Genomic DNA, 14,396 nt, shown 5'->3' on the forward strand with positions numbered 1-14,396 from the left:
AGTTTCTAATATTCTGTGACGAAATTATGACTTTTAAATTGTCTCCTTCATTTTCAAATCCCATAACATGAGCCACAAAGGAAATATTAAATATCATTCTCAGATTGGTATGTTGTTAACAAGTTACACGACAAAACTTTTGTCTTATTAAAATGTGGGGCAATATTTATTTATTTTATGCGACATGCTTTTCAATCTTAATGTTTAACATATAACTGACATGTGTACAAGCTAAACCTGCATACTATGAATTCTCCTTTCCTTTTATTTATCCGATGTTTTTCACAAAATCCCAAAATATAACGTTAAGTAGCCTACTAATACCAAAGAGTATATAATACCATCTATTATGGAACGTGTTGTGGAATCGATGATTCAGACTTAGTAAAAGTTGAAGATATTTGTGTTATTATTTATTTATTACGCAGTATAATCATCAGACTGTTTATATACATATTCAAATCAAAGTATTTTTTTTTATTTTATCAAGAAAATGGTACATTTGCACTACAGTGAATATCCCCAGTGGAGTGCACAGCCGGTGATGGAGACAGTCAGGGGAGTTTCCCTGTTGACAGCAGCAGACCTGACTGACACTCTCTCACTAAGCTAGCCTGCCAGCTAGCTAGCTAGCTGCACAATCCCCCATTGGTCACGTCTAAACTAAGCTAACTACTTTATATTCAGATATCCACCATGGATTTAAATATTATCTTGTCACAGCTTGAAACTGCCAACGAAGAGGAAATCGAGAAACTTCTGCGGCAGTACAATCTAGAGGTAAGTCGCGGCTCTGCTCCTTTTTACGTCAACCAAAACAAACGGCGGTGCTAACGTTAGCTAGCTAGCTAAACAGCTAGCTAACTCCGAGTTGGCTAAACATCTTACGAGCCGACTCAGCTAAAATGTTTGCACTATCCTGTTATATCTAATGTTGCACTGTTAAACATCACACCAAAAATGTGAATAAGGCAACCAGAACCTTGATACGTTGTTTACAACACCAACGTAGTGCTGATAATGCTAATGCTGCCTGCTCACAAACCGTGTTACTGCACGTAGTTATATAGCTAGCAATATAAGCATATTTTAGCTATTTATTGGAGGTCTCTGGGAAGAGACTGGGGTTTATTTATAATAAGGCATGTTTGATGTGTGTCTGTGGCATATCAGGCTGAGTTGTTCGGTGTCCACAATGAGCATCTTATCTGTTTCAGAACAGTCGCACCTTCAGTTTTGACCAAAAGGAAGAAACCCTGCGGAGTGTAAGTACTAGCTAGTTATCAGAGCAGTTGGTTATTAGACTACCAGTGTAGACCAGTTATGTTATAATCTATAATTGTGTCACTCTGTCATTGCAGAAGCTGTGTCAGGGTGTGTTGTCAGTTCTTGGGAGGCAGGTGCAGCCCAGCTGTCAGAAGACATGTCTGGAGACACTCCGCATTCTGTCCAGAGACAAGCGTGTCCTCGCACCTGTAGCCACCAAGGAGGGCATGCTAATCCTGGGGGGGATGGCGAGGTTGAATGCTGGAGAAAACGGAGATGACAACAACCAAAAAAGCTCTCAGGAAGACACCCAGTCAGATGAGGAGGAGAGGGTGGTGGTGGAGGCCTTAAAGTGCCTATGCAATGTGGTGTACAACAGTCCTGCGGCTCAGCAGGTTAGTGTAGACGTGCAGCTGGCTAATGGCCTGTGTGCCAGCCTGGGAATGGCCAGCACATGGCACCATGAGGTGGGTCTGTTCACACTGCGCCTTCTCTTCCTGCTGTCTGCACTGAGACCTGATGTGAGAGGGATTTTGAGGAGAGAATGGCATGCTGTGAGACTACTGACAGAGTTCCTGGAGCACACCCTGAATGTGAGCTGGGTTGGTCCCTATGAAGCTGCCCATCCAGGTCCACAGGCCCTGCCCATGCCTGCAGAGGACAATGAGAGAGCAATGGAGGCACTCAAAGCCTTGTTCAACCTCACACTGTCTGATGCTGGTGGTGAGGTGAGTGTGTAGTGGTTATGTGTTGTAAGTCTGTTGCACGCTAGTCATTTGGGTTTGTTCTCTGACTCGTTATTAAGTATGTATGCAGGGGTTTAGAGCAGATCATGTATGCTTTACTTTTTTCTGGCTTGGTCATTTGCTCAATTACAGATTTGACTGTCCTTGTCTAGAAAGATCTGTGGAGACTGTTCTTGTCCAGAAAGATCTGCTCCCCACAACAGCCAGATTATATCAATCTCTAACCATTCGTCCTCTTTACGTCTATCTGAGGAAGCCAAAATCTCAGTGATTTACTGTCAGTGCAAATGTGACATAAAATGCAGAGTATCTTGATTAAAACATTGTAATTCAAGGTATACGTGCAGTTTAGTGTCCCAAATTCCCCATACAATGTCCTTAATTAATTATGAACCTGCTAAACCACCTGTGCTACCCTAACCTGTCTCAAATAAGACCCTCATCATTTGGAACACTCAGTTTTTGGAAAATAATTTGGGACACTAAACTACACCGCAATTCAATGTACTTCCAGATTCAGTTCATGCACAGTTCAAACGCTGTACTGTATCAGGAAGATAAAAATAACATGTCAATTTACAGTACACACTGTCAGGAACAAACATGTAACTTGTGATGAGCAGTGACCAGTGTGGCAGCCAAGACAATTAGTAAGGAAATCAGTATCAGGTGTGTGGGGGAGTCCTTACGAGTTTCAGGGCGCAGCCATGGGTAATGTTAAAAGTTACACCTGTGCTTCTCTGTCGATGACATCTGAAAATGTCCTTTGAGAGTTGGTCAATCCCAAGTGTCTATCCACCACTGATATCCCTTTTTGAAAAGAACTTAACTGTAAAAGCAAATTCATACAAGCTTTTTATCATTTGATGTTTCCATATTAAAATGGTTTTGCAATAGTTTCACTTCATGAAATACACGCTTAATTGGAAATCACAGTCATGATTAAACTCACCAAAATGCCCTCCCCTTTTTTTTTTTACTTTCATATTAATAACTACAGTGTTTCACATGTAAATCAGATCTGTCACCAGAACCCTGAAACTGGATAACCTAAATAGAATTCATTCATCATTAATAATGTTATTATTTGCCCCTTTTCTTACTGTGAGAAAATGTCTCTCTTTCATAGGCTACACACACAGGCCAAAAAATGGTATCATCTTATCTTGTGAATGAAATGGGACTATACAGTATTTGGTACATATTCTTTTGGACCATGTGTCAAGTATTATATCTGGTTGTGATTGATTTCTGAAAATCACTAGCAAACCTGGCAGTCTTGCTACATTTTATGCAATTTGGACTGAAGGGGACACATGACCGCAAAAGGCTGCATCTGACACAGTGTAAGTCCTAATGACACAAAATGTAGTTCTTAGTTCTCAAGTTAGATTCTGCTCTCCTCTTCGACACTGTCGAAATTCAAGCTTCCTTATCCTCCATTTTTTGAATCTAGATTAAAAGCTTTAATCCCACTCTATCTTGTAGCTCACCTCCTTTTGCTCTTTAGACTGGATGAATTTTAAGGCAGCTTTTTTTGCAGTTAAGCCTTTGCCTTTTCTACCTCCATTGTTTTGCTTTACCTCTAAACAATGAAACTGCTTGGAATTCATGTTTTGGTACATCCTTAATTTGATAGGAGGATGACCACCAGTTCCGACTCATCGCTGCCATCCTGCGTCATCTGTTGATGCTGAAGACTGAGACCGAGGAGAAAACAGAGGAAGTGCACAGGTGGGAAGTCTGTCCTTCACTGCTCTTAAATGGATCACGTTATGAAAAACCTCAACTTTTTCAGTGCTTGTGCACATACATTTGGGTATCTGGAGTGCCTAACAACCCACAATCTGAAATAAGACAACCCAGTCAATTTTTTGTGGGCTGCCGAGATCAGAAAAAATGTCAACAAGCCATTTAGATGTGGTTCCCATTTGTGTCACATGAAGGCTCATTATACTGCCCCCCCATCTGAGTATGTAATAATGTTTTTTTAACCTGAAAGCATGGAAACATGATCTAGTAGAAACCCCAAGTACAAGTATGAACCTGAAAATGAGCATTATATAGGTCCTTTAATATCTGAATCTCTTTTGGTTAGCTACACTGTGAACATGAAGGCGCTCTGCACTTTCTAACCTGTGAAACTGCTCAAACTTCATTTGAAACTGATTTGCATAGAAAAGCACTCAGACTGACAAAGTGCTCCTACCACTCAGCTAACTAATACAAGCACCCCTCTGGACAAACACTGAGTATCAAGCAAGCAGCTGTGAATGAGCGAGCAGCTCACCACAAATTAAGACCGATAAACCGCGATCTGATAGCAGACTGCTCATTGGAGCCTAGTTGGTTGTTTCATCTTCCTGATGCTCTTAGCTGTTGTAATGCTGCGGCAGTATCGTCTTCTCGTGGTAATTTAATGCAGGAATGCCAATAATCTGTGGTCATAGACTGCAAATTAAACAGTGACATATAAAAGAGACTGATGTTTCTCTTGACCTGTCAAGTTAGATGCTGAACTGGTTGTGGGAGTTTGGCCAATTGACCAACCCAACTTTGTTGTTTGTTTGAATGTGAGTATGTGAGAAAACTTGTCTAAGAGGAGTAGGGGAGTGTGAACGGGGAAAAGTTGTTTTTTATATAGAAAGCAAAATTACATTAAGGCAGGTTTGAGGTATTTAAAAATCAGAACTAACTTTAAAATCAGTGTGCATCACGCAAATAAGACATTTCAGATTTTCCTCTCCAATCACAAACATCTTTACACTACAAGATTACACTACACCCTAGCACACAACATTACTGAGATTTTCTCTCAACTCCGACCTGCGGCCCTTTGCTGCATGTCATTCCCTCTCCCTCCCCTTTCATTTCTTCAGCTGTCCTGTCAATAAAGGCCTAAAAATCCCCCAAAAATAATAATAATTAAAAAAAAGCAAGTCCCTTTTACCCTGTGTGAGCCATATTGCACCCTAAGGTCATCTGGCAGCTCCGCATCAGTTGTGTAATGTAGATAAAAACCGAGAGGTGATTTGGTCATTTGCCATTAGGGATCCTTGACTTTAGAACAACTTGTCTCAAGCAAAATTTTCCAAAACCGCTGATTATATGTGTCCCTTTTTTTTACTTGACTGTTAAATATAAAGCATTTTGTAAAGATCTACTTTATGTCATTAAGAGATTTTTTTTTTTTTAATCTCCAGCCATGCCATCAACCTGCTGAATAACCTGCCTGTGTCCTGCCTGGACGTGTTAATCGACGTGCCTGTACAGGGAGGACTAGAGATATATGGTGGGAAAAACATGGACGCTGTCCAGCTGTTAATAGACTTCATGGAGAAAAGGATTGACAAGGTAACGTTTATGTTCTGCAGAAAATACAGAGAGAACTGGCTGTTGTTTACACACTGAAAATTCAATTTAAGAATATGATTGAAGATATTACAGTATAGTGCCAGTGATACCAGTACATTCTGACACTGCATGCCATTCAATTTCTCATTCCCTTTGCACCACTGATTAAAATCTATCCACTGTTGCACAGCTTGTGAAGTGTTTGTGGTTTGTGTCACTCCAAGCAGGGCTCCAACTACAAAGAGGGTTTGACTCCGGTGCTCAGCCTTTTGACTGAGGGATCCAGACACTACAGGGAGATCCGCAGATATATCAAAGCTCAGGTACAGTGGCTGCCAACCGATTTAAAGGGGACATATCATGCTCATTTTCATGTTCATACTTTTTGGGGTTCTATTAAAACATGTTTACAGGCTTTAATGTTCAAAAAACACTTCATTTTTCTCATACTGTCTGTGCTGGAACAGCTGTATTCACTCTCTGTCTGAGGCCACGTCCACATGTACCAAAACGATCTTTTTTTTTTTTACCTGTCTTCCCTGGATTTTCAAGAAGGTTTCAAGAATAGTTGCGTCCAAACGAATCCACTTGTAAATGACTCAGTACGCTACTTCATATGCCAGGCCTATAGGCGGCGCTGTTTCTGCTTCAAAAAACGGAGGAGAAGAGCATAGTCACTTCCCATCATAACATGACTAACTAGATTATAACCTTCTCTTAATACATCCGTGGACTATAATAACTTTCACCACTGCTCATTTTATAAAGGCCGCCTCAAGAAAACGTGTCTTTGTTTACGTTGTATAATGTGCTGTTGGATTGCTTTTTATTTTGCATGATTGCAGCGCGTGCGCGCGAGCTAGCGCGTTAACGTGCGCGTACGTAATGCTAGCTCTAACAACGGCAGTCAAACAAACATCAATGATCCATGAATGATGTCTTTTTAATAATCTATACGTTTTCTTGCAGTAGCCTTTCTACAATAAGCCGTTGGTAAAAGTTACTATAATCCGTTCAAGGAGTTGATAAGCAGACAGATTAGCTAGCTAGTTGATAAGTTGTCTACTTCCACTTTATAAACAGATAGCCATAGCAGCTAACGTTAACGCATTTCGCTGCTGGAGCCGCGGTCTACTTTTAGCGATGTTTAACGTTGGCTACATAACGTTAGCAATATATCTTGTGTAGAATCCAGAGGGAAGTGTCAGGGAGCAGAGACACAGTATTTAGATGAAGTGAGCTGGTTTGACCATGGAGATGGGACATGCTCGCTTAGCTTCACCGCAGTTGTGTGCATCAGCGGCCGTGGGAGAGGGTGTAAAAGAAGGGTGTGGCGATGACATCATCAATACGGATTCGTATTCACCATCCATACGAAGCCAAACGAGAGCCGTTTTCGGATTTTTTCACCCTGAGACCAGGTTTCAAAAAAGTGCGTTTTCAGGCAGTGCGTTTGCAGGATTCGTCTGGACGGTCGGCCCAAATGATGCAAAACGTGCGTTTGCACAAAAAAACGTTTCCGTGTGGATGGCCCCTGAAACGCTCCAGTTTATCCCCTGTCTCTTTAAGCCCCCCTCCTGAAAAAACACCTACTGCTCCGATTGGTCAGTATTCTGGGGGCTTCCGCATCTGTGCTCTCAGCATCCCTACACTGTCATTACAGCTAGGGAATGACTGTAGCGACACTTTCTACCATGAAAACTCACCAATAAAAGCTTCCAAACCAAAATATTTACATTTAAATATTTAATGTTCCAGTGGGAATCTGATCCGAAATCGGGTAAAAAAAATAACATCGGCAACTAGTGATGTAATGCACCATAGTTGATCCGTGGTTAGTCTATATCCTTGACGTGCCACTTTCGGGATTGCTCCAGTGCCACATGAAATATTGCCGGATGCATGTATTTTCTGTTTCCTTCCGTTTTCTTTGTGTTGGAATTTTAAAATCCGGTAGATTTATGAGAACTATGGTTAACTGCTCCTCAGATCTCTGCATGATAATTTCAGACAGCTAGCTAGACTATCTGTCCAATCTGAGTTTTCTTTTACACAACTATTTTAAAGCGGTTCCATGCGGAGCTTAGCGCCGCTAATGATGATTGTGATTGGTTTAAAAAAGTGCCAATAAACCAGAGCACGTTTTCTCCCATCCCAGAATGCTATGTGGAGTAGCCAGACCCCCCTCCGCTCCGCAGCTTGTGGATGGTCTGGCAAAGCGAGACTAATCCGTGGTTATCGCTCACGGTTCAGAATGCATGTTAACCCCAGATTAATTGCTAAGTTTAACCATAATAATGTGTGAAATAAATGTTTACTGTCACTGTTACTTAAAGTAGGCTGAAAAATCTCTATGGAGGGTTGCTGTGAAAAGACACAGGCAATGCAATTTTCTGTTTCCGTGAACGGAGCATGTTAAAAGCAATTGATAGAGCCGGCTACAGCTTTGTTGCATCAGTGGCAGTTTTTAGTTGAGTTACCTGAGAATAGGGTGCTTTGAGCCGGGGTTGGGTACCGAACCCTGGTGCTAATACGGCACCGGTGCCTAAACGACCGGTATCTACCGGACGGAATAGCAACGCAGATTTCGGTGCCTCATTTTGGTGTAACTTGAATGCCTGCGCTGCTCTCTGATGTTCCGCAACAGACATTAGAGGCAACAGAAGCATCGCTGCATGTCATGCTAGTTAATATTAACATTGCACTTGGCAGCAGGTAACGTTAGCTTACTGTTAGCTAGTAGCTGGATTAAACACGGTTAAAACGCTGACATGTAAAAGGTGTAGTGTGACTGTATTTCACTGTAGAGGATTCCAACACTGGGATGTACAAAAGTCTGCAGCTTAGACACAAACTAGCACTATGGTCACTGCTGTTCAAAAAAACAACACAGACAAGACTGAATTCCTGCGTTTACTTGAACCTGGTAAACCACATTGTGCATTTAAAGTTATTGTAAACTAACCTTTTCTCATCTGTTTTTGTCGTTGAACAGCAGTTTACTGGTAAAATAAGTTATTATTGTTATGACTTATTGTTATTATTGTTAAGTGGAACATCAAGGATATAGACTATGTAAACACTACAGTTATGTGCCCAGTTGGAGTATTCAGAACAGTCTGAAGCATTAGGTTTTTGTTCACAGGGATAACCTTTACATAATGTTTATTATTGCGCAAATTTTAAAGCTTTGGTTATGTTTGGTATAACCATCTCACATTGTAATGTTATATATCGATGACAGAAAATAAGGAAAAACATAATAGGTCCCCTTTAAACAGAGGAAATAATAAAGTATGTGACAAGGCCAGCATCTACCCTGCTAAAGTAAAGTAATGAAACCTCACCAGGATCTTAACCAGATTTGAATTACCAGTGATAAGGGTGTGTGTGTGTGTGTGTGTGTGTGTGTGTGTGTGTGTGTGTGTGTGTGTGTGTGTGTGTGTGTGTGTGTGTGTGTGTGTGTGTGTGTGTGTGTGTGTGTGTGTGTGTGTGTGTGTGTGTGTGTGTGTGTGTGTGTGTGTGTGTGTGTGTGTGTGTATATGTGTGTGTGTATATGTGTGTGTGTGTGTATATGTGTATATTAATCGCATGATTGTCCATAGTTAACTCACGATTAAATAATTTTAATCTTTTTTTTTTAATCTATTCTAAATGTATAATTGGGGATATTTTTCAATTTTGTAATGCTCTTATCAACATAGGAGTGGACAAATATGCATGCTTAATGCAAAGTATTGTGTGTGTGTGTGTGTGTGTGTGTGTGTGTGTGTGTGTGTGTATATATATATGTGTATATGTGTATATATCTGAAAATAATCTGAACCATTTATAATGTCTGCATTTTCAGGTACTTCCCCCACTGAAAGATGTGAAGATCAGGCCAGAGATCGGCACCACCACCAGAAACAAGTTGGTCCGCCTTATGACCCATGTTGACATGGGTGTGAAGCAGAGCGCTGCAGAGTTTCTCTTTGTCCTCTGCAAAGAAAGCGGTGAGCAGTGGTCGGGTCATGGGAGGAACAGGTGGCACAGCACACCAAATGAGAAAATATGAGAATGAGCGAGCAGGAATGTCATCTCTAGTTGGATGCAAGTGATGAAGTGACCGATGCATTACTGCTGTAGAACCATATAACTACAGCACGGCTCATGCTCACATATGAACATTTATATGTAACTTCACAACCTTGTGTATTTGTGGTGTTGTCTTGTAGTGGACAACCTGTTGAAGTACACAGGATATGGAAACGCAGCAGGACTCCTGGTGGCTCGAGGACTCCTCGCAGGAGGGAGAGGAGAGACTCAGTACTCCCAAGATGAAGACTCAGACACAGAGGAATACAAATCTGCTAAACCCTTGTGAGTGCTCTGCACAGGTCTAAGAATAAAGCATTGATGTATTATATTAATGTGTATGCATTAATAATGTATGAATGTGTTGCAGCTGTACATTAAGCTTGCTCATCTGCTTGTTCCAGCATCAACCCCATCACTGGTCATGTGGAGGAGCCGATGCCGAACCCCATCGAAGAGATGACTGAAGAGCAGAAGGAGTACGAAGCCCAGAAACTTGTCAATATGTTTGACAAGTTGTCAAGGTAAATATACTAAACTAGAAAGGACTCAAAGAGCAAATAATTTTATATTTATAGGGACGACATGTAACAAAGGTCCCCGTTAGGGCTTGAACCAGGGAAGTCAGCGTCAGGAGGACATCCCATATTTAGATATTTTTAGGCTCCGCCATGATCCTAATCCGCAGAAAAATGTATTTATTTGTTATAAAATACACATAGTGATAGACAAGAACAGATGCCACAGAAGTCTTTGCAAATTAAACACAACTCATTATTTGTCAAAGGCTCGACTAAGATCATTCATTTTTTCAGTTTGAACAACTGCTGCTTCTCCTGCTCAAATTATTCTTATTCATTGTTTCCTCTGCAAAGAGCCCGATGTATTTGTGTTGACCTTTCCTTAGTGAGCAGAGGCTAATGTTAGTCAAGCACAATGTCTGTACAAAGGTAACCGTGAGCTTGCCACCTGGCCAACCGATTCGTTGAAGGAAGAATCTCTTGCCGTTAGCTGCAACTTCAATTAGGACAAGACTTTCAGCATTCAGCTGGAGTAAATAGAAGCTGCCGGCACGCCACTGGAGCATCATTACCACCACTCCGTTAATTATCACCTAATTGGGACACCGTTGGTCCTGGTTCCTTTATGTGCCGCATTCAGGTTTTTGATAACTCATGTATCCTGACTTTATTCTTGTGATTCTGAGGAGCCAGTCAGACAGGGAGTGGATGAGACAGAGGCCCAACTAACAACAAAGCAATTTGGGTGGAACGTGGATGAAGAGACACGGGTGAACAAATGCACAGACATATAAAAAAAAAAAAAAAAGATGACCTTGTCATTGTTAAGCCAAAGAGGGGGTTGAGCTTTAATGAGGCACGTGCGCCCAGAAGGGGAAGATTCCTTTCCGAGGATGCATCTTCTTTCTTCTGTTCCTCAGTAAAGGAGATGTGTTGGTGACGGAGAGGTGCTTCATCAGTACAGGCTCTAAGGAGATCGGTCAGAGCCCTGTAAGAATCTGCTCCCCTGCTCCCCTAACTGCTTAACTGGTACTCCAATTAGCACATATTCTGCCCCATCCCCCCCTGCATCCACCCCAGACCCCCAGGCCTCTGTCACTGCTAAGGAAGGATTATTTTTGCGCTAATTGGGAGAAATGTTTTTGTTTGTTTTGTCATTGTGTTAGTCCTCATTTTACATTCTGACTTTAACCAGTGATATAAGGCTGTGGCTGCTGGTGCCTCTGCAGGTATCATCACTGAAAAGATGTTTAAAAAAAAAAAATATATATATATATATATATATATATATATATATATATATATATATATATATATATATATATATATATATATATATATATATATATATATATATATATATATATATTTAACCACATTTAACCACACCACAGGTTTCCTCCATCTCCTGTCAAAGAACTTAACCTGTAGTTTTTCCAGGATAAGTTAAATTTAATTGGAGGAATCAGTTGGACTTACATGGCCATTTATTGTTGAATCTCTTTACAAATGAATGCAAATGGGTCCTTTTTAAATCTTTGGTGGATAATTCTCTGATAAATCATCTCAGAAGGAGTGGTGACACAGTGCAGGTATAATTGGATTAGGATGAAGGGGCAGCCAGGGCTTTGAGGAGATTAGTTTGAGCGCTGATCCTGTAATTAAACTGCCGAGAGAGAGAGAGAGAGAGAGAGAGAGGTGTCCATAAAGGGGGGTTGTAGAGTGAGGGTCCTTGAGTTCTGGATGACAGAGAGTAAAGATGTAAAAGTGAAAGCCCTCTTAAGACTGTCCGTGGATACAAAGGGTCCTGAACACAGTTAGGTTTTGTTTACATTGGAAATAGAATTGATATGTTTTCAATCGACCTCCCTATCTAACCTCTCTCCATCCAGAAAGGGGGCATCTCTGATCTTTTTCTTTTTGTGGCCACAGGCAGAACGTGATCCGGCCAATGGGGGTCAGGCCTGACGGGACGTTGGCACCTCTTGAAGAAACTCTCTGTGATCCACGCGAGGACTCGGGATCAGACTCCGACTAGTGCACTGCACATTTAGGCCACATTTTCCAGGCTAAGCTTACTTGGTTCCAACACATCTGGAGCTGTGTTCCATTTCATGGTCTGGATCCTTTTTAAAGGAAGGTGCCCATTAAGGTGGGTCCGTCAGAGGCACTAAAAGCTGGCCCAACCAGTCACTAAGCAGAGGTAGCAGAAGTCAGTCAAAAGAGCCACACATTGTACTGATACCTCCCAATAAATCATACTCTATTAACCTAAACTTAAATTGGCAGATATTACAATGTTTGGATCTATAGTCAAGACTGCTTTCACAGAAACCCAAACTAATGCTGAAATTTAGGATGCGCTTTTTAAGTCGTATCACCAGGAAGTCGATCTAAATTGACAAAGTTTAAATAGTGATAACTGGCTTTGTAATAACGGAGTGATCATTACAAGTTTCAATGTCTAAGTGTTACAAATCCTCAGATTAATGGTCAATTTATCCATATAACTTCCATTTATCTGTAAGTTTGATAGGTTTAGTTTAAGCGATATATAATATGTGCCGGCCCATTATGACATTCAGTCTAGTGATCCAGCCCTGAACTGGGACACAGCTCCTCATGTCCCAGGAAACTCTAGAGGCCCTGTCGCCGCAGTAACACTTTCTCCAAAGTGGAAATGGACTTGATGTGTGGCAGAAAGACTGCAGTGGCATCGTAATGCATAGGAGGCCTCCAAGGGTTACTGTTGCACCTTCCTCGTCTATTTTACCACTCCCTGAGTTGAGAAAAAAATAGAGGTAATATAATTCTTTGCTGGATCATGTGTATTTCACTGAAAGCTCTTTTGTTATGGTTTGTTAAGTGTCATTGGGTCTGAATAATCATTCCTTCACATGTGCTTTTGTTTTTTACTTTTTCTTATTTTTTTTCTGCTAAATAATGATTTTGTCCACTCTGTATTTCTAGATGATTCAAGTTCACATTATACACACACATTTAAACGTGAAATCATTGAAAACTGTTAACAATGAACCCAGTTGTTGGTTTAAAATCACGAGGCCTGTCCAGTATGGACCACGGGATTGATGCATATTCAGAAATCAGGCACTGTCTGTGTGGATAGATTTAACCTGTAGCTCACAGTGAGTCTGGTTGTGGAATTATCATGAATTTTGCACACCAGTTAGTTGCCAATGAAACCTTCTGAATTCAGGGCTTTTTGGTTTACTGTTGTCACTGAAAAGTTTTTTTGAACAAAAATACTTCTTTTAATTTAAAATGAAGACTTTAAATGGAGAGATGCAACATAATCGTGAGGTGGACAGTAAACTGACTTTTTCTGCCTGTAGTGGACTATTGACAAAGAAATGTGTCAACTGCAATGATTGTTTTCTAATCCATTTTACTTTTGATGTTAAATCAGTTCTCAGTGATGTGGGGGCTTTTTCTAGATTGACATTTTTGCTAATTTTATACAAATCAAAATTTACAAGTTTACCGTCTGTATGAACTGAATATTTCTTTGTGTTGGTACAATTTGATTAAATGTAAAAGCTGCCAGTTCTGAAATAAGTCATGGTTGGTAGATTTGGTTCCCGAACTAACTGAAACCGTGCTTTGGATACATTTGTTGTATTAAAACAAATTGCTAATTACAATCCAGAGAAACATAATATTGCTTTAACCAGAGAACATGTCATTATTACAGTAATCAGTGACTCGTTTTATAGTGAATAATCATGTACACACTTTTAACCTATCACCACTACTGCCTACTCACACACACACAATAACTCTGATAAGTAGAATAAAAGAAATATCTAAATTAGTTGGCCTCACACAGGCACAAAAGACTTAACTTTGAGTTGCCTTCTTGAATTTCTTTTGACTGATCAAATTTTTTTTTTTTAAGCTTGGAAAGCCATGAAAGGTCAGATATACAGATGGGTCACAAATTAAAGGGTAAACCAACATGATGTCTCAGTGACGTGTTGGGTCAACACAAGCCACTAGGACAACTTTAGTGCTCCTTCTCAAAGAGGTCTGGTGACTGCAAAAGGCCAGAGCATAAGTTTCACTAAACGTTCATGCATCATCAAACCGTTCAGTGGTCATTTGTTATGTTTTTCCACTTCTTTCTTCAAGTTTGTCCCTTTAAATTTGTCATGCATCTGTATCACGGTTTTTTTCCTTGTGTGCACATGTGTAAATGCCTTTGTTTTCCTTACACAATCCTAGTTGGATAAATCAAAATTGCATGTTGATCACTTCTCCATCTGGAAATATGGTAATTTTGTTCTTTTTGCACTTTCTTCATATACTGTAAATAGCACCACACTTATTTTATGTAGTGAGGCTTCCACTGAAATGTTAATAAACTGGAGAATAAGAATAGTTGTTGTTTTTGACCCATACAGTACTACATGAA

The 14,396-nt window shown here is 40.4% G+C and overlaps 1 protein-coding gene across 3 annotated transcripts; it reads left to right on the forward strand.

Moving 5' to 3' along the window:
• Positions 1-544: 544 nt before the first annotated feature.
• ric8b (RIC8 guanine nucleotide exchange factor B) lies at positions 545-14,360 on the forward strand. 3 transcript variants are annotated; one of them, XM_039808879.1, is made up of 10 exons: positions 545-780; positions 1,218-1,265; positions 1,362-1,994; positions 3,652-3,746; positions 5,216-5,366; positions 5,591-5,689; positions 9,217-9,361; positions 9,584-9,728; positions 9,848-9,967; positions 11,897-14,360. In XM_039808879.1, exons 1-10 carry the CDS (start codon positions 697-699, stop codon positions 12,000-12,002), a joined length of 1,626 nt encoding a protein of 541 aa, XP_039664813.1. In that variant the 5' UTR covers positions 545-696; the 3' UTR covers positions 12,003-14,360. The 3 variants fall into 3 exon arrangements, with proteins under 3 accessions (XP_039664813.1, XP_039664814.1, XP_039664815.1); XM_039808880.1 differs by having other exon boundaries at positions 5,594-5,689; XM_039808881.1 differs by having other exon boundaries at positions 546-780; positions 1,223-1,265.
• The last annotated feature ends 36 nt before the right edge of the window (positions 14,361-14,396 follow it).

Source organism: Perca fluviatilis, chromosome 8 (genome assembly GCF_010015445.1).
Source record: "Perca fluviatilis chromosome 8, GENO_Pfluv_1.0, whole genome shotgun sequence".
Lineage (NCBI taxonomy): Eukaryota > Metazoa > Chordata > Actinopteri > Perciformes > Percidae > Perca > Perca fluviatilis.